The 19,121-nt window shown below is 44.2% G+C and overlaps 1 protein-coding gene across 2 annotated transcripts; it reads left to right on the top strand.

Moving 5' to 3' along the window:
• The first annotated feature begins 341 nt into the window (after positions 1–341).
• MYL4 (myosin light chain 4) lies at positions 342–15,591 on the top strand. 2 transcript variants are annotated; one of them, XM_083708575.1, is made up of 7 exons: positions 342–586; positions 5,135–5,162; positions 9,999–10,148; positions 10,637–10,810; positions 12,492–12,569; positions 13,494–13,538; positions 15,312–15,591. In XM_083708575.1, exons 1-6 carry the CDS (start codon positions 470–472, stop codon positions 13,520–13,522), a joined length of 576 nt encoding a protein of 191 aa, XP_083564701.1. In that variant the 5' UTR covers positions 342–469; the 3' UTR covers positions 13,523–13,538; positions 15,312–15,591. The 2 variants fall into 2 exon arrangements, with proteins under 2 accessions (XP_083564701.1, XP_083564700.1); XM_083708574.1 differs by lacking the exons at positions 342–586; positions 5,135–5,162; positions 10,637–10,810; ... (1 more) ...; positions 13,494–13,538; positions 15,312–15,591 and adding an exon at positions 7,821–8,558 and having other exon boundaries at positions 9,999–10,180.
• Positions 15,592–19,121: the final 3,530 nt, after the last annotated feature.

Here is a 19,121-nt window from a genome sequence, read left to right as displayed (position 1 = left end):
AATCTATGGCATTTGCACTCGTCGGCTTGCCTATAAAAAGGCACACTTTGTCCCCCCTTGAGTATTGGGGCAGTTTGATCAGCAAAGCTGCTGCTTTTTTCCCCCCTATAGAGGGCAACCCTTTATTATCTTAAAATAACTGCAGGCGTTCTGAACCCTTCCCAGCCCAGGTGCACAAAAGCCGCCTTGTGCGGCCGGAGGACCTTGGTGCTGGTGACTCCAGGTCTTTGCACTATGTGCTGATGACAAAGGACAATTGTCGAGTGAGGAGGGTGGGGGCTGCTTTTTTGGGAGCACCTTCCTTTTATAGTAAACAGCAGTTGCCCTTGCAGCTCTGCCCACCCCTCTGGTACGAGACCCGCCAGCTCAGTATATAAGGAGTGGGAGCCAGGGTCGCCTTTTGTTCCTCGGCCCTCTACCTCCCCACCGTGCTGCTCATCCCAGCTCGTGCCACAAGTGAACCGAAGCCATGGCCCCCAAAAAGCCGGAACCCAAGAAAGAGGCTGCCAAGCCAGCTGCAGCTCCGGCTCCGGCTCCTGCCCCAGAACCACCAAAAGAGCCTGCTTTCGACCCCAAGAGTGTGAAGGTAAGTAACAGGGAGGTGCCTGGTAATTCCCTTTCTTACAGGCTTGGAATTCAAGGCCTGTGGTCAGATCCCTTATCGTCTCACAGACTCATCCAGTGGCCCCCAAGGCATAATTACTAAATCTCAGCCTTGTTTCCCAGACCTGCTGATTCCAAATGATGGAAGCCATTTCAAGGTAGTTGTGGTTCCTGCATTGCAGGAGGTTTGTACTAGATGATCCTTTGGGTACCTTCCAACTCAACAGTGCTACAATTCTAAGATTAATCTAATGGTAGACAGTTTTGAAAGCTGGTCTGCTAGACTCCAACTTTCTTGCTTGCTTTTCTTTTTCCTACCTCCGTTCGCAAATTTGCCACAAAATATTTGTTTCTTAACTCCATAATAATAATAATAATAATAATAATAATAATAATAATATGCCGCCCATCTTACTGGGCTACCCCAGCCACTCTGGGCAGCTTCCAGCAGTAGACTTCAAACATCTTACTTCTCCATTAAATAATACAAGCTTTGCAAGAGCTCAGCTTACCCACTTACTTTGCAAGACAGCTTCTCTTCAAGGGCATTTAAATCTACTTCGCAGGAGCTGAATGGCTAGATTGAAAGAAACCTTATTGCAAAATCTTAACTCCTCCGTAACTTAGTTTTAAAAGTCACATTAATATGACAAAAGCCCCAAATTCTTCCGAAACCTTTGCTTTGTTGCTTGCAAGTGCTCAGCTCTGTGTTGGAAGTTACAAGTGGAGTAGAATAGTAAAGGTTTGAATCTACTGTTTAGTCTCTAAATAATTCTATGAAGCCTCAATGTTTTTCTCATAGTTGTAGAATAAGATTTGAATGAATGGAAATATTAATAGAGTTGAAAAACATTTGAGGGAGCTTTCACATCCTATGATGTAATGCTTATTTCTTTTGTCCCATCACCGCCACTTGTCCAATGAGTTCTGCAGGTTTTTGAAACAGTACAAAATCCTACTAAGCCTATTTACCAGAGGTGAAAGTGGAATGAGTATTCACACCGCAAGTCAGCAATTGCTCTTTCAAACTGTGTTCAACACATACACACACACCCTTGGTTTTTGCAGCAGCTGAAAATCTCCCCGTTTTCGAAAGTTGATAGGATATCTGCAGATTCCCTCTGCAGAATGGCACTGTTCATTCTGAACACATTAATACGTTCCTGCAAGTATAGCATTTCTGCGTAAGAGCAAATTGGCTTTCTGATGTTGGTGTGAAGTGTGGCTCAAGTGTTTTTCAGGCCCTGAATGCACAAAGCTGGGCACCTATTGTGATAAATTTTGCATTTTCCTATATAGAGAGAGTGCAACGAGACACCTCACCACAACCGAAACCTTTCAGCGGTTCCCCCCAGTTCCTATATCTGCATCTGCCCCAAAGGCCTTGCCTCAACCCATCCAAACTGCTGCTCCTGCTTCACATAACATTGGTTTAAATAGCATGCTGGATGTTGTACAAGCCTTAGGAATCCCACGCCTAGAGACGTAGAAAGACAGGAAGCTGCTAACTTCTACTCGGATCATTGGACCAGTATTATCTAGACTGAGTAGAGAGACTGACTTTCCAGAGTTTCAGACAGGGTGCCTCTCCCTGCCATACCCAGAGATGCTGGGGATTGAACCTGAAAACTTCTGTATGCAAAACAGGGGCTCTACCACTGAGCTATGGGCTCTCCGGTAGTCAAGGGGAGAAGACAGCAATGAGTCATGAGGGCACAGTAGAGGAGAGTGAACTGGCAGCAAAGGACCAGGTGAGATGAGACCACAATAGATCGCAGGAGTTTTGCTGAATTGACTTGAGGGATGAGGCTTTAAGAGGTGAGAGGGAGAGATCATTATGGGAATAGGCAACAGCATAGAGAGGAAAAGAGGGGGAGGAAAGAGACACAGAAGCCAGTGACAATATTATGTGGGGCAGGGAGATAAGAGAGGGAGAGCTTTGTAGTTCATGCAGAATGTCCATTTGTGTCTTCATTCTAAAACGCTCATATAAAATCTCAAGGGTACGAGGGTTCACTGGCGGTTGTTGAGCCTGTTTTTATTGCTGAGACTTGGCCCTAAGTATGTGTTGTACATATAATTTTTGGCCTGAGTTTGGTACATTTTATATTTTGCTGGCATAATGCTGGCTTCTAGGCTTTCTGGTGCTCCTTGTCCTATCATTAATTCACAAGGTTTTTATAGCACAGTATTTTATTGTATGCTGAAACGTGATTGTAAGTAAACTGCTTACTCTTGAAACACAGAGTATCAATGTATTAATTTTTTTTAAAAAAAATAAAGTAAAATCAAAGCAACAGGGAGCTACTGTGAAAGGAGGAAGGGAAACAGGCTATGGTTTCAAAGCCCAGTGGCAGAAAGATGGGTTTGGGTCAAGGCCAGCAGTCTCAACGATCAACAAGAAGTAGCAGGCATAGAGCACGAGAAAAAAGATTCATAGTGCAAATCTACATGTGCCTCCCCAAAACTCAGCCCCACTGAATTCAAATGTGGCTTTCTTCCAGGGAAATGTGCATGGGATTGCAGCCCTAGAGAAGCGGAGGTTGGGAGATGTTAAAAAGGAATAAAGGTTTGGCGAATACATGGGCATAGGAGGAGATGCCTTTGAACAAGGGTGCCATGGGGCTGGACCTCGGTGCTCAAGGGCAGCAGTCCACAGCCTAGGCCCCACTGAATGACCACCTAGAGAGCGGCAGACAATGGGGCAGCAGCAAACAGTCACCATGTCACCCTCTTGGCCAGCAAGTGGGACTGACGCTGGTCGCAGCAACATCCTTTCGCTCCTATTTGCAAAATCATTTAGATATATACACTGTGGCAGATACCCATTTTATTTTTTTTACTCTATATTATATATATTCCTTTACTGGTGCTTATCCCCAAGTCTATGTGCTTAGGTTCAAGGCATCGAAAGCAAACTTCATTTTTATTCATGTAGTCAGGGGGGGTGCTGCGATTTTACTGAGTTTAACGCGTGAAACTGAACATGCTCAGAGAATTTTTTCTTCTTCTGGTCAGGATTGGCAAATGTTTTGAGGTCCCCCCCCCCCCAACGTATCAGGAACGTTGAAAGAGTTGGGAGAGGAAGGAGACACATAAAGAAAATAAATGTTAAATGTTTCTTCCTACTTGAAGAAATGCCCAGGGTCTAAAATTGCCTAGATGCACTTAACTCCCTGCAGGAAACACATAACGTGTGAACATGTGTGTGTGCGTACATCACTTAAATGCCAGCAGTGCACACATAAGGAAAACTAAATTAAAATAGACGTGTATGCACTAGTGTTTAAAAATGTGTAATGTATATATTTAGTGTGAGAAATATCCAGGTGCAACTTCAGCCTATGACTATGCTACACAAATTACTTAACAAGATATACTGCCTCTCCAAATGGAGGTTCCATTTGTCATAGCTGTGGACAGGCATACCCTTCATGAATGCAGATGGGTTCCATGCCCATTCCCCTCTATAATCTGCCTTATGCCACCACCCGCCCAGCAAACGAACAACATCAGTCCTTTGTCTCTTCAGTTATCATGCAGGGAGGGAATTTTTTCCATTCCTCTCCTTTCCTTTGATACTGTCCCTGTTCTTTTCAAGATAGCCTCTCGTAGCTGGAGAGGGTTATTAATAGCATCAAATCAGTATGGAACTGGTTTAGCCACTTGACACTTTGACCTTGGGAGGATGCCTAGAAACCTCTCTCTCTCTCTCTCTCTCTCTCTCTCTCTCTCTCTCTCACACACACACACACACACACACACACGGCTAGTGGCCATTGGAACTGGTAGGCTGTGACACCAAGGAGAAGTGGAGGCAGAGCCAATAACAGGCAGAGCCCCTTCTCTTCCCTGCTGAGTTCTACAAGGGCAACACAGAGATGGAGGAGGAAGCCAACAAGCTACTGCGTTCCCCTGGACTGATTGTAGGGAAGTTGGCAGGCAGGGAGTTGAAAGAAACAGAAAGGTGGCCCCACAGAAAGAGTGTGATCCTATGGGCTGGCCCAGTTACCATGTTAGGAAAATGTTAGCATCTAACCCAAACTGCAAGAAGCTTTGCACTTGGGACGAATCCTCAATCAACAAGTGGTCTGGAAGCCGCCATTGTGTGCCTGTTCCAGAAGGCATTTCCAGGTATGAGGGGCAACGAGGTCGAAAACAAACTAGCATTTCTGTTCATCCAGAATTGGCTTCCTTCCACTCGTTTTGTGCACATGCACGGAATGGAATACTCCATCAGGAGTGCAGTGAAAGTATAGTTTGGCAGGGGGAGGAGGGGGCAATCCAGCCTTTTACACTCACTAACTACCTGATGGAGGGTATGAGAGGTTGTTTAAAAGTTTAACTGATCCACAGCTAAATGGTCTTGCCTATGAACCGAAAGCCTCCAGATATCCCAAAGTCTACAAACCACATTAAACCCAAGCATATATAACTGACTCCTGCAGCCATCACAGGTTGTTGTGTGTGCGTTTGCAAAACCTGTGGTTAAAGCAAATCATTAACTGCTGGCTTTTTCTTTCTCTTGCAGATTGAATTCAATTCTGAACAGATTGAAGGTAAGCACTGGGGTGTGGGGGAGTGTTTAAATCCATAGATAGTCACTCCATATGTTTGGGGAGGCAGGACAACCCCAGCCCCAATAATCTCTACATTTGGTGAAGGTTTAGAATTTGAGCAAACTCGTAAATTAATGAATTTAGCAAAGGTTGGAAAGAATACTGGTTAGCTTCCTTAGGAGGCAGCAGACCTGCTGGCTGGCTACAGCAAGCTGTCACAGAGAGACAGGAGGATGGTGTTTAGAATGCCACGGAATCCAATGCTGCTCTGCTGCAGAGGACAAGACCCAAATGCTGTGAACTCTCCCTCCATAAAACTCTGGTGTAAATATGTGTGAATAAACCGTATTTCTTAAAGACACTACAGTCTCCGTTGTGTAGGGTTGCCATATTTCAAAAAGTGAAGGTCTGGATACATCTTAAAAAACCCAGAGGTTTTAGACCTTTTTTCTATTATTTATTATGTTTTTCAAATTACAGTTTTACAATCACATATCCAACATATAGAAAAAAAGATTCCAGAGAATCTCTTTCCCTTTGTGAGTCCTATTGTGGGTCATTTCCTCATGCATCTTTTATAATAACCCAAATCTTTTACATCTCCATTATATCCAAAATTCACCATTAAACTACATGTTTCTGGTCTTATTTTTAAGGGCATTCAGCAAAATCTAGACTTCCGACATGGGTTGCCATGTGTCTGGATTTCCCTGAACATTTCCACCCAGTCACTAACAACTACAGTATTCCGGCTATGTCCAGGAAATTCCAGACATATGGCAACCCTACTGCTGTGCCTCGTTCCAAACAAACACAAATCCTGGTTAATTGCCAAGACCCCTGGAATCTTGCTACCATTTGGCAGAGATTGGGATGGCTTGTAACAATAAGCTCTACAGCGGTACCTTGCGTTACAAACGCTTCAGGTTACAAACGCTTCAGGTTTCAAACTCCGCTAACCTGAGTTACCTTGAGTTGAGAACTTTGCCCCAGGATGAGAACGGTGGTGCAGCGGCAGCAAGAGGCCCCATTAGCGAAATTTCGTAACTAGAGATAGCACTGTAGTGCCTACATATACTGTAGTCTCTGTGACTGCATGCCTTCCAAACTTCCCCCTCTCTCTGCCTTAAGCTTGGTGCTACTTTGCCAAATGCCACATGGTGGGGGAACAGAAAGGTTATTACGCCTGTATGCATTAGGCCCCAGCATGCCTTTGGCTTAGCGAGTATGAATGGTATTTAACTTTTCGTGCTAGCACAAAGGGATTTCTCCCCCTCTATTCCCCCTGAACATGCCTCATGCCATCCCAAAATCTTCTCCAGAGCATTGGGGTGGGAGAACCCAGAACACATTTAGGGGATATGTGGCTGGAGGGGGGGGAGAGAACATTCCGGAACAGAACATTCACCTTGGCACTTTGTTGAATACAACCCCTTGTCTCTGTGTGAGACAATCTGTCTGTTAAGACAGGGAAACCTGCGTCTTCTAGGTATTTCTGGGGTCTCATTTCTGTCATCCCATGCTATTGACCATGCTGCCTGGGGCTGCTAAGAGCTTAAGGGCTACAAATTTCCCTCCCTGCTTTACAGGCTTCAGAATCTGATTTCACTCTTTAAAATATATATATATGCTTTTCAGGTTTGTACGTTTCATTAATTTTACAATCATTTTAACATTTCAAAACTTAACTTCCTTCCCCCATTCTGTGGTTCCTTAAATTTATTTTTAATATCTTCAGCATATCCAAATTAACTTAATTAGCTAATTTATTCATCTACTTATATATATATACTCTTATAAAACTGCAGGTTATTACAATAATCCTGCCAATGCTCTTACCTGTTTACAATTTATCTGCAAATATTCAATAAACCATTTTCATTCTTTTCATTCTTGAAAAAGTTTGTTATCTGTTTTCTTAATTCTTCTGGTAACTTCTGCCATTTCCGCATATTCCATGAGTTTTAGTATCCATTATTCCTTTGCTGGGACTTCTTCTTCTTTCCATTTTTGGGCGAGTAATATTCTTGCCACTGTAGGAGCATACATGAATAAGTTTCTATACAATTTAAGTAGTTCTGTCCCTATAATTCCCAAAAGAAAAAGCTTCTGGATAGTTTTTTTATTATTACAAACATTATTTTAAACATCCTTTTCAATTCATTATATATCATTTCCCAGTAAGCTTTAACCTTACTACAAGACCACCACATATGATAAAAAGAACCTTCTTTCTCTTTATATTTCCGACACTTATTTGATTTTGACTTATACATTTTTGGTGTTAGATACCATTGATTATATCTATATCGAGAATCTGATTTCACTCTCGCCCCCATCCTTACAGCTTGATCAACAGTGGTGGCCATAGAGCATGTTTGAGAAAGCAGTGAAGCTGTAGAGAAGACCTTGAGAATTTACACAGCAGTGGCCTGGGGCTGATGGGAGTCCAACAGTGTCCATAGGTTTCCCATCCCTCTGTTAAGATCCATAGGAACTGTCATGTTGAGAGTTCCCTTTTTTTCAAGAAGTCAGAAAGACGTAGCAGCAGGACCCATGCAACCCTAAAGTTCAGCACAGCATAAAGCCCTAGGTTCAGGAAGGGTCATTGTGATGTCACAGGAGACCTCCTCATATGTGGCAGCCATTGCACTGCTGCACCTGGCATTAAAATGCAGAATAACAAGCTAACTCCGCCGGTGAATAGGCCCAAAGATTTCCATAGGTTTCAAAATGATGCCTCTTGGGCCTCCATGTCTCCAGCGTTGCACACTGGTGCTGAGCCCTTGACCTCCTTCAACAGTGGAGACACCTCCATGAAAGAGGTGTTGCTGGAGATCAAGAAAACGATGGAGCAGACCATAGAGGCAGTGAAGGCCTTTGATAGTAAGATCTTGGCTTTGAATTCACGTATGGACACACTGGAAGGGCTGATCCAAAGCCTGGTCCGGTCAGCCACGGCAACGAGCTTCACAATTAAGAACGAGCAAGCAAAGGTACAGGACTGCCACCGGGACATTGGGTGCCTGGTTGGCGAGAACAGACGCCTCAGCGACCGGGTGCAGAAGATCGAGGACCAAGTGCAGCCCCATATCCTCAGGATCTGTGGCTTGCCAGAGGAGGAAGAGGGCCAGGACGTGGTAGCCTTCCTGGAGGAGTGGTTGCCAGGTATCCTGAAGTTAGACACCAGAGATGACCCCATTGTGGTGGAAAGAGCCTACAGGGCTTCTGCCAAACGGCAGAAGGTGGCAAAAGCAGATCTGTGCAGGCCTATTGTCGCTCGGCTAGTGGAATTAAGGGATAAAGAGAGGATCTTGCAGCAAGTTGAGAAGCTGAAACCCATCACGTATAAAAACAAACCAATCTTTATTTTTCCAGATACACCCCTCCTGAAAGGTAAATAGAAGGTCACTGGGTTGTAACCTTGGGCCAAAACCTAATGCTAATTTAGGCAAAACAACACCTTTTAAATAAGTTTGCTCAAACTCGCCGCTCTTATTTAAGGCATTTACATTAGCATTTCTTAGCAGTGTACATAAAAACGTTGAAGACACAATGCCTGTGGCAAATTAGTTTCTGCAGGAAATAACTCCCTCTACAGCCCTTACTACTACTGCCTGTTGATGAAGATACAGATTTCTGCAGGCTGCTCCTTCTGGGGCAAATAGCAGCCGGGCGTGGGGGGAGCGATTCTCAGCAGTGAACCTGGCAGGGGGATCCAGGTTGGGGGTCCACAGCTTCTGTCTGTTTAAAATAGTGGAGAGGTTCAGCAATTTTTATCTTTTTTTTAAGCATCACTTGCGGGTCATTTGGTTCTAACTGCTGTTGAAAACCAGCGATGCTATGGCCTGTCCAGGGCTGTGCCAGGGAAGGTAGTTGGTGGCTGTGAATATTTGTAAAGGTGATTTAAAATGCTTTGAGAAAAAACTTCACTTTCTGAGGGGTGCACCCAATATTTATATTGCCCAGTGAGCTCAGAGTTGAGAGAGAACTGTATAGGCTCCCCTTGCATGATCAAGGGTTCTAGACCACATGGGAAGCTTATACAGGTTGAGCAGACTCCCCTCTTCAGACCTTCTATCAACAATGTGTGTGGACATTCCCCTCTTCAGACCTTCTATCAACAATGTGTGTGCTCGGAAACGTACTGGGAGCCAATGTAGGTCTTTCAAGACCGGTGTTATATGGTCTCGGCAGCCGCTCCCAGTCACTAGTCTAGCTGCTGCATTCTGGATTAGTTGTAGTTTCCGGGTCACCTTCAAAGGTAGCCCTACGTAGAGCGCATTGCAGTAGTCCAAGCGGAAGATAACCAGAGCATGCACCACTCTGGCGAGGCAGTCCGCAGGCAGGTAGGGTCTCAGCCTACGTACCAGATGGAGCTAGTAAACAGCTGCCCTGGACACAGATTTGACCTGTGCCTCCATGGACAGCTGTGAGTCCAAAATGACTCCCAAGCTGTGCACCTGGTCCTTCAGGGGCACAGTTACCCCATTCAGGACCAGAGGGTCCTCCACACTTGCCCGCCTCCTGTCCCCCCAAAACAGTAATTCTGTCTTGTCAGGATTCAACTTCAATCTGTTAGCCGCCATCCGTGCAACTCTGGGCTTGCCAGCGAAGCTGGAAAAATAGACCTAACTCCAGAATGGCTCTTTAAAAAAAACAAAAAACCTTCCCCAGTCACTGTTAAGAGTATGTAAAAAAATAATTCTCAGACTCTTCATGTTTAAAAGTAATTCTTCTTCTGCTCCTCAGACCTAGGGTGGGATCTCTAGGGCATCATGGGTATATTTTCCTGACGTTGTGCAAAGAAATAAGTTGGTCCCTTCTTTTGCGCAGAGTTCAAAGAGGCCTTCATGCTGTTTGACAGGACCCCAACGGGAGAGATGAAGATCACATACAGCCAGTGTGGCGATGTCATGCGAGCCCTGGGACAGAACCCAACCAACGCAGAGGTCTTAAAGGTTCTGGGGAAACCAACACCCGAAGGCAAGTTTACAAAATAGGATGGATCTGGCCCTCTTCAGCTTCCAAAGCTTCCTTAAAATTACAGCTTAAAATTATACATATGGGGTTCAGTCGTGGTTTTAATATTTTGTTGGGAGCTGCCCAGATGGGCAGATAATAATAATAGTAGTAGTAGTAGTAGTAGTAATAATGCAAGCAATGCTCAAACGCTGTTTCTCTTGGCCTGGGTTAAACTTGAAATGTGCACTTCTCCCAAATCAGATCCTGATTAGCATTCCTGATTTGTAAGGAGCACATCCTTGAACCCAGTTCAGATATTTCAAGGAACTGTAGTTTAAGCAACTAGGGAGGCAGCCAGGTTTATGAAAGGAAGATGGAGGGAAGGAAGGAGGGATCAGGAGAAGAGTGCACTGAAGCTCATCCCTCAGTTGTGTGCTGTGGTTTGTTGCAAATGGCCTATTATGAAGGCTGCGCCCACCATCTTTCATCTCTGTGTTCTTCCTCATCAGAACTGGGCGCGAAGATGCTGGATTTTGAAACCTTCCTCCCAATGCTGCAGCACATTGCCCGATCCAAGGACCAGGGGACTTATGAGGACTTTGTGGAAGGGCTGCGCGTCTTCGACAAGGAAGGGAATGGCACCGTCATGGGGGCTGAACTGCGCCACGTCCTTGCTACTTTAGGTAGAGGAAGTCATAAAATTTGTAACGTGATGGTGGAGTGAGAGCATTGTGCAACAAGTATTCTGCTTTAGCAGGCCTCAGCCTTCCCAGATAATTAACATGTGGTCCATCTATCTTAGGGAATAACTTCTCCCAAATCACACATACATTTACTTTAGGGAGAGTAAGAGGGCAAACACACCATTCAATGAAGCACACTGGTACCCACCAGCCCCCCCCTCCAAATCCTGGGAACTGTAGTTTACCCCTCAGAGTTGCAGTCCTGGCCATTGGCCACGATTGTTGGGGCTAATGAGAGTTTTAGTTCAGCAACATCCTGTGGGCCCAAGATTCCCCACCCCTGACTTATGCCCTCAGCATCCTGCACACCATCTCTGCCTACCTTTAAAGCGTGTGAGAGGAACTAGATTAATGTTTTCCAAACTTGGGTCTTCAGCTGTTTTTGGACTACAACTCCCATCATTCTTAGCTAGCAGGATCAGTGGTCAATGATGATGGGAACTGTAGATCAAAGCCATGCCTGGCCATTATTGGGTCATGGTGGCAAGGGCTGATGGGAACTGGAGTCTGATCACTTCCGGAAGGTCACAAGTTCCCCACCCCTGCTTCAAGGTGAAAAGCAAGGGGTGGGGGAACATTTCTCACAAGCATTCCTCCCATCACTGATACTGGGTGAATGCAATTCACGTGTGGACACGCTTTCTGCAGTGCCAGCTGTGCAAAACGCACATTCTATTGAGCTCAATAGACAGCAGAAGAGGAGAAGAGTTTGGACTTGATATCCCACCTTTCACTCCCCTTAAGGAGTCTCAAAGCGGCAAACAATCTCCTTTCGCTTCCTCCCCTACAATAAACACTCTGTGAGGTGAGTGAGGCTGAGAGACTTCAGAGAAGTGTGACTAGTCCAAGGTCACCCAGCAGCTGCATGTGGAGGAGCAGGGAAGCGAACACGGTTCACCAGATTATGAGTCCACCGCTCTTCACCACTACACCACACTGGCTCTCACTGTCAATGGGTAATGTGGGATTTCTGCATTAATCCCTATACACAGCTGGCTGGTGTACTAGGCACTGTACCCATGGGAGCACGGCAGGAACATGAGGTGCTGGTTTCTACTGAGTCAGACCTACTGGCCCATCTAGCTCAGTACTGTTTACACAGAGCCATAACTACAGGGGGGCTATCTGGGGTTTTGCCCTGGGGGAAGCCTCCAGAGGGGGGCAACTGAGGCTCCAAGTCTGTGTGTGGGTGTACAGAAATGTGTGTGGGTGTGCCAAACCAGGTCTTTGACCCTGCTGAAATAAAGCCTAGTACCACCCCTGGTTTAAAGACCTTCTTGATGTTGCTGAACTACAGCCCCCATCACCCAGGGCCATTGGCCGTGCTTGCTGGGGCTGATGGGAGTTGGTAGTTCAGCAAATGTCTGGTTTACACTGATTCTATCCCAGATCTAACTGCAGATGTCAGGATTGTACCTGGGATCTTCTGCACACAGGGAATATGCTTTACTACGGTGCTATAGCTGTTTTCCCTAATATTCAGAAGCCTCTGCTGCTCCTAAAAATCCCTGGATCGTGATGCAAATATGCAGAATGCTTGATGCAGCTTAGCCTATTCGAAGAACAATTTTTGTGTGTGGAGGGGGGAAAACAAAGCTTGATGTTTGATTTCCGCTCCTAGGGGAGAAGATGACGGAGGCTGAAGTAGAACAGCTAATGGCAGGGCAAGAAGATGCCAATGGCTGCATCAACTACGAAGGTAGGACAAACCCACATTTTCTTTTGAAAAACAAAACAAAACTTCCACTTATTGGGAAACTCTGGATCTGCCCACACTTTTCTTTCACTCCTGGGACTCCTGCTACTGCTGTATGATGTGCACTTGACCAGTAGTCCCTGAGCAATACATTACTACAGTGGTACCTCGGGTTAAGTACTTAATTCATTCTGGAGATCCATACTTAACCTGAAACTGTTCTTAACCTGAAGCACCACTTTAGCTAATGGGGTCTCCTGCTGCTGCCGCGCTGCCGGAGCACAATTTCTGTTCTCATCCTGAAGCAAAGTTCTTAACCTGAAGCACTATTTCTGGGTTAGCGGAGTCTGTAACCTGAAGTGTATGTAACCTGAAGCATATGTAACCTGAGGTACCACTGTACTCATGCTTTGCATCGGATGCTTAACTTGATTGACTTGCACAGATAATCTGAAATAGAGGTGGAAACTGGACTGACTGCAAAATTCAGTTTGGCGACTGACAGTTTGGCACTTCAGCAAACAGCCTGATTCAGTTCAGACAGATTTGGGAACTGTTCAGTTTGGGTTTAGATCTGAATACTAGTTCAGGAAAATCCAAGGTTTGGTATTATGGGGTTTTTTTTATTTATTTTTAAGCCATAAATATTTTATTTCCCCCAGAATTGGATTGTATTTTTAGGCAGTGAAGCCTCTCCAGAGTGCATAAAACCTGCCTATTCCAAACAAATAGTCTTGTGGGGTTTGTGCTGAACACCTTTAAATTTGTTGTGGTGGTGGTTGTTCTATGCGGCGGTGGTGAGGCAATAGTGGCCGCAAGGAGCTGAGAGTCTGCTATCACTGAAGACAGGAGGACTCACTTCTGAGTGAACATGCATAAGGTTCTGATTTTATGAAAATTAACAACTCTTTTTTTTTGTGTTCTCAGCTTTTGTCAAGCATATCATGTCTGGTTGAAGATGGAATCCTTAAAGTGAGTCGCTTTTCACCTTTCCTTGTTTGAGACATCCCAGATACCTGTGTGTGTTGCAACTAGGGATGTTGGAGAATTCCTACAAAAATGGAAAAGTTAGCAGAAACTGTTGCAGTCTGGAGTCAACGAAAGGGAACGAATCATGCCCTGGGCTCCTTCCCCCACCTTCCCCCACTGCCAATGAAGACTAATAAAGGAATAGAAAAAGATCCTACCCAAGTGACACTGACACAAAAACCTCACGCATACACTAAGTAAACAAATGTTAAGTTTACCACACACCTTCTCCTCCCTCCCTCTCTCTTCCGACATCTCTTCTCCCCCAGCTTTAAACAGCATTAACGCCCCACATCACATGTAACTGATCTGTAGAAAAGACTCTATGACCTGAAAATAAGACACAACGCACATACTTTTGTAACCCAATAAAATCTCCAATAAAAACTATTTTAAAAAAGAAAGAAATGGAAATCAGTCAAGTAAATGCAATTGATCCTCATTCACATTATCATTGTTGCCTTTTTCAAATCTGCAAACGATGCACAATTAAGGACTCTTTCTTTTTTTTTACATCATTCCATTTATATCGAAACAACTGTAAGTTGTGTGAGGGCTCATCCAGACTTCCTTTTGTTCCACATCTATAGGCACGGGTCCGTGCTTTAAAGCTCCATGTCCAAGCACCTTCGCCATGGCACTTTCCCCATGAAAATCTGCTCTTTACTGCTGAAAAAATTATGCAGAAAATTGCCATTTGTTCTGATTCAGCTTTAAAGAGCGGGTTTTCCTGGGGAAAGTGGTGGAGCCAAAAAAATAAATAAAACCCCAGACCAGGAAAGTGCAAACCTCTGTCTAGAAAGTGTGTGGGGCGGGGAGTTTAACTGCAGATGAGCCCTAACCTATTTAAATACTGTAGTTACATATTCCTACCCCTGCCCAATGTTTAACTTATGTAACAGTATTCAGCAGAAAATGAACTGCAGCAGAATGGTAACAGCACTGTTTGTGATGAATGCAGGTCGGAGTGGAAAGTGTTGTCGTCTTACATCCCTAACTGCAACCATTGTGTCCAACTAACAGCAATGGAAAAAACCAAGACTGCTTTCTGTGCTGAAAATGTGAAAAGTGTAATGTAGATTTTAGGTACTGTTGGTGGCTCCCCCTATAAATCTTAGTTAGAACATGGCCCAGGGCACAACAATTCATAAATTAAGCTCACATGTGAAATTTTATTACTTTTGTTAAGTTATTTGGAAAGATTACTAGCTGAGGGAGGTGCTGAGTTAATGCAAAACATTTTATTGTGGATGCTGCATGATATCTAAATGAAGCCACTAGGAACTTTGGAGTACAGTGTCATCAATATGTTGAGAACATCCAGCTCTGTATTTCTTTAATTAAGCAACTGGGAGCTGCTATCTCAGTTCTAAATAAATGGCTGGAGGTCTGAGAAGTGTGGGTGAAATTAAACAAGCTGAAACTGGAATCCAAACAAAATTAAGATAACCGTAAAATAAAGATACTGTGATAAATGTGGTGGAAAATTCCTCCTCTGATCCAGTTACGAGCTCACAGGTGCCGGTGACAGCCACAAGTGCCTTTTATTAATCCCAGCTGGCATTTTTCTTGCCTCCGTTTCTGGAGAAGACATCTCTTGCCATGCTGATCCATGCTTTTGTAATGTCTAGAATCTGTTCCTGTTGGGATAGCAAATGTGATTTCCATATTGGCTGCCCCTGACTGCGTTAAAATTATCGTCTGCTTTCCTTCCAGGTTCTTGGGAGGAGGGGGAAAAATCCATCCAGCAAGAATTTCTTACCTCATATCCCGCACACACCTCTACATTGCCCAGGAGCTGCATTTGCCACAAGGCATGTAAGAGGGACTCTCCATTTCCACAGTGTAACAGCCTCTGTATATAAAGAATGCATGCTCCTGCATCAGTTTTAAACCTTTATTTATTATTTCGGTTGTGTCCATTCTTCTTTCCTTCTGCTACATTTGGTCCATTGAAATTAAAACGTCTGTGCGCACATATACCATTTCCGTTTAACTTCTGCCTAAATTTTATTTCGAACTACAGTGAGATCAATACATATTTTTTCCCCTCAAAGCCACTCCATCACTTGAAAGATGACCCCTTCTTCCTGAATGTCACTGCCACAAAGAACAAAAGAGTGGTCCTATACATGGTCCTGTGATGTCTCCTTATTTGTGGAAACTTTTAACTACAGTAGTGTTCGCCCTGTCCTGGTATAACAGGAACAGAAGTGATTAAGGCTGCAATCTTCTACCTATTTACACAGGAGGAAACCTCTGTGGGTGGTTCCAGATGACCTGTTCATTGAACATTCATCCTGATCTTTTTGCAGGGACATTTGACAAAACTGGCTTTTCAATGAGCATTAATTCTGATTTGCTTGCAGGAAAGGTTAGATAACATTATACTTAAACAAATGCTATCTCACACTTCCCAGTCATAGCTGTCAACGTTTCCCTTTTTTAAAGGGAAATTCCCTTATTCCGAATAGGATACCTCACAAGGAAAGGGAAAAGTTGACGGCTATGTTCCCAGTGGGTTTTCTACGTCTGCTTCTGTCCTGTCTTTTGGGGAACCTCCCAACCAACTACAGCTGCACAACCTGAATTTGACAGTACAGTATGTGATTGAGCCCCACCTGAAAATAATGACACTTGAAGGGGGGGGTGGACCAGGTTTAACTGTCAGCACAGGAAGAAAGGAATGCAAGAGCAGGGATAGATGCACATTTCTGAGATCATGCAGAGCGACAGCGATCTTTGGGTTTGCTGCCTTTTTTTCGCCTGGCATTTTTACTGCACTGTGCACATGATGAGAGATGCATCCCAAAGGACACAGCGCTATTGCTGCAGAGGCACAATGTAGCAGAGAAAATTAATACTACTTAGAATTTACCTAGTAAATCAGTAACATCAGCGGGGCATCCATTCTCCATTATTACTACTTTAATATTACATTACAAATTTTACATTAATATTACTACTGACAGGAGATATCAGTGTTGGTATAATATGAGTGGATTACGTTTCTGTACACGAAACAGTGTATTTTTCTGGTGGCAGCGTAACATTCACCTGCTACAGATTATGGGGCCTCGGCTGCATCTAGTCATATATTTACTCCAATTAAAATTAATTGTGTATAGGGAACCTTTGGTTATTTTTTTTAAAGCACTACGTCTGTGAATTTATTACTTATTTTTACAGCATACATCTGGACAGTTTTTTTAAAAAATTTCAATATTTTCCGCCCCCCACACAATCAGCACATACAATCAATTTCAGTATCATGGTGTTTTAAGAAGAGAATCTGGAGCCTTTTGTTTTTTTGTAGGGATAAAATACAATGTCTGTTCTTTTAAATTGGTGCAGACATGCCAATCATCAATCGTCATGACTCCATTATGATAAGGTCTTCCATGGGCATTAAGTCACTTTAGTGGTGCCACTACCTTGACTATATAAAAATTGGACCACTTGACCAGTGCTGGTTCTAGGTTTTGGGGGGGAGCCTTGGGTACGGTGCCCTCAATAGGCTCTGAGGGTCCCGCTCCAAGACACTGCTGACCACTCACTTGTGCTGCTCCTCTATGTCCAATCTATACAACCACCCAGAGGGAGAGATGATTTGCCGCCTCACTCTTGTCATTGCTGACATGCTCAGAGGTGAACACAGGCAGCAAGAGCAAAGAGGCTGAGGGCTGGGGATCTCCAGAGAGTGGTGTTGGGCCCCTCCTTGGGTACCCAACAATGCCTAGGCCCTGCACCTGAATGGCTTTGTGGCTACCCCAAAATTGCACCTCTTGCCTGACCTGCTAAGGACACAGCTTCTCCCAGAAGATAGGTGGTCTTAGAAACACACAGTGTGTTTTATAAAAAGCTTTGGTTGACACCAGCTGTTCTCCCTTTCGTCATAACCACCCACCACTGCTGGAGAAGGTCTATATAAATAGAAATTTAATCTAGGTGAATCCTCCCAGGACAATGGCCAGTGCCTGGCTGCTTCCTTTTAAAGTTTTCTTCCCCGGCTCTCAGGGTGGGGGATGGCTCGGGGGGGTTGAAGTGAGGTAAAAATAGCATCCTTGCCCAAGGAGAGCTGATGGTGGCAGTCCTGCTGCCTAAGATTAAGAAAGCACGCCATACCAAAGATGGTTTGGATGGTGGCATCATCCATGCAGTCCAGGGAACGGGAAGAGATGAAGAAAGGGGGCCGAGGAGGCTAGCAAGTCCAAGTTTGGTTCCTAGAAGTGTTTGATCCATGTCTGATCCACAATTCAAGTTTAGATAGAAACAGGGAGAGTATGCTGACTGTACAAATCTCCTTGTTCAGCACTCTTTGCCAACACAGATTAAAGGCCCTTCTGGATATCCCTTTTATGATGCTGTCAGGGCAGCCATATGTGACTGCACTTTCAACACTATTTGCACTGTAAAAGTGATGGGGCAGTCAGTCATGCTGCTTCGTTTCCTGCAATTTACAGTGGTACCTTGGGTTAAGTACTTAATTCGTTCCAGAGGTCCGTACTTAACCTGAAACTGTTCTTAACCTGAAGCACCACTTTAGCTAATGGGTCCTCCCACTGCTGCCGCGCCGCCGGAGCATGATTTCTGTTCTCATCCTGAAGAAAAGTTCTTAACCCGAGGTACTATTTCTGGGTTAGCGGAGTCTGTAACCTGAAGCGTATGTAACCCGAGGTACCACAGTATTTGTGTGTGTGTGTGTGTGTGTGTGAAATCCCGTAACTTTTCATTGGGGAAGCAACACAGAACAACTAATATACCCAGCACTATTGCACTATTATTATGTAAAGAACACGTTTCAGAATACACCCACAATAAGACACCGTTCTGGAGGGGAACTATTTATTAATATGTACTTTTCCTGATGTTACGTACCGATCAAGGCAGCTGTTTTTTAAAAAAGCACACACACCTCCCAACCTTATATCTATTACTAGATACAAGGAACCCATGTACATATACCGGTATATAGGGCAACTGAAACAGACAGGGATCAAGCCCACTAGCCCAGATGGAAGAATTGCTGCCCATCTCTTTGCTCCAAGAATAAGCTGCAATTTTGTCCTCTGATTTCACACTGTATTTTGAAACACCATGTACCTACATATGTAGCGTACTCTGGCTTGATCTGTTTGCAGTTCAGTCCTTTATAAAGTTATTCCTGCAAAAATAAATTTTATTTTAAAAAAATTTAAAGAAGATTAAGAGGCTTCAGCAGAAATTCTCCATACTTTCATCAGTGTTGGGTTTTTTTGTTTTTGTTTACTTTTAAGGAAATCTGGGGAAATATTTCTTTAAGAGGTCAAAGGAAAAATTTCCCTTAAAAACAAAATCAGTGAGTACACAAATCTCAGAGAGCAGCCAGCTTCTCGTCTATTCCAGGTATGAACTTCCCCCACATTATATTCTTCCCAAATTCTGAGCTGATAATACTTGAGAATAAGTTTCATGATGGAGGTCACCCCTCTCGCCTCAAATCAAGGACTGTTTCGGGCCGCTTCGGCTCTTTCCGTCAACAGCCGA

Source organism: Podarcis gaigeae (genome assembly GCF_964106915.1).
Source record: "Podarcis gaigeae genome assembly, chromosome: 13".
NCBI classification, from domain to species: domain Eukaryota; kingdom Metazoa; phylum Chordata; class Lepidosauria; order Squamata; family Lacertidae; genus Podarcis; species Podarcis gaigeae.
This window is presented reverse-complemented; position numbering and strand designations above follow the sequence as displayed.

Bases quoted from the DNA above. Each gene is read 5' to 3' on its own strand.
- MYL4 (XM_083708574.1), top strand. From the start codon at position 7,835: ATGCAGAATAACAAGCTAACTCCGCCGGTGAATAGGCCCAAAGATTTC. The intron at 8,559-9,998 runs GTAAATAGAAGG...TCTTTTGCGCAG, and splicing joins AGATACACCCCTCCTGAAAG to AGTTCAAAGAGGCCTTCATG.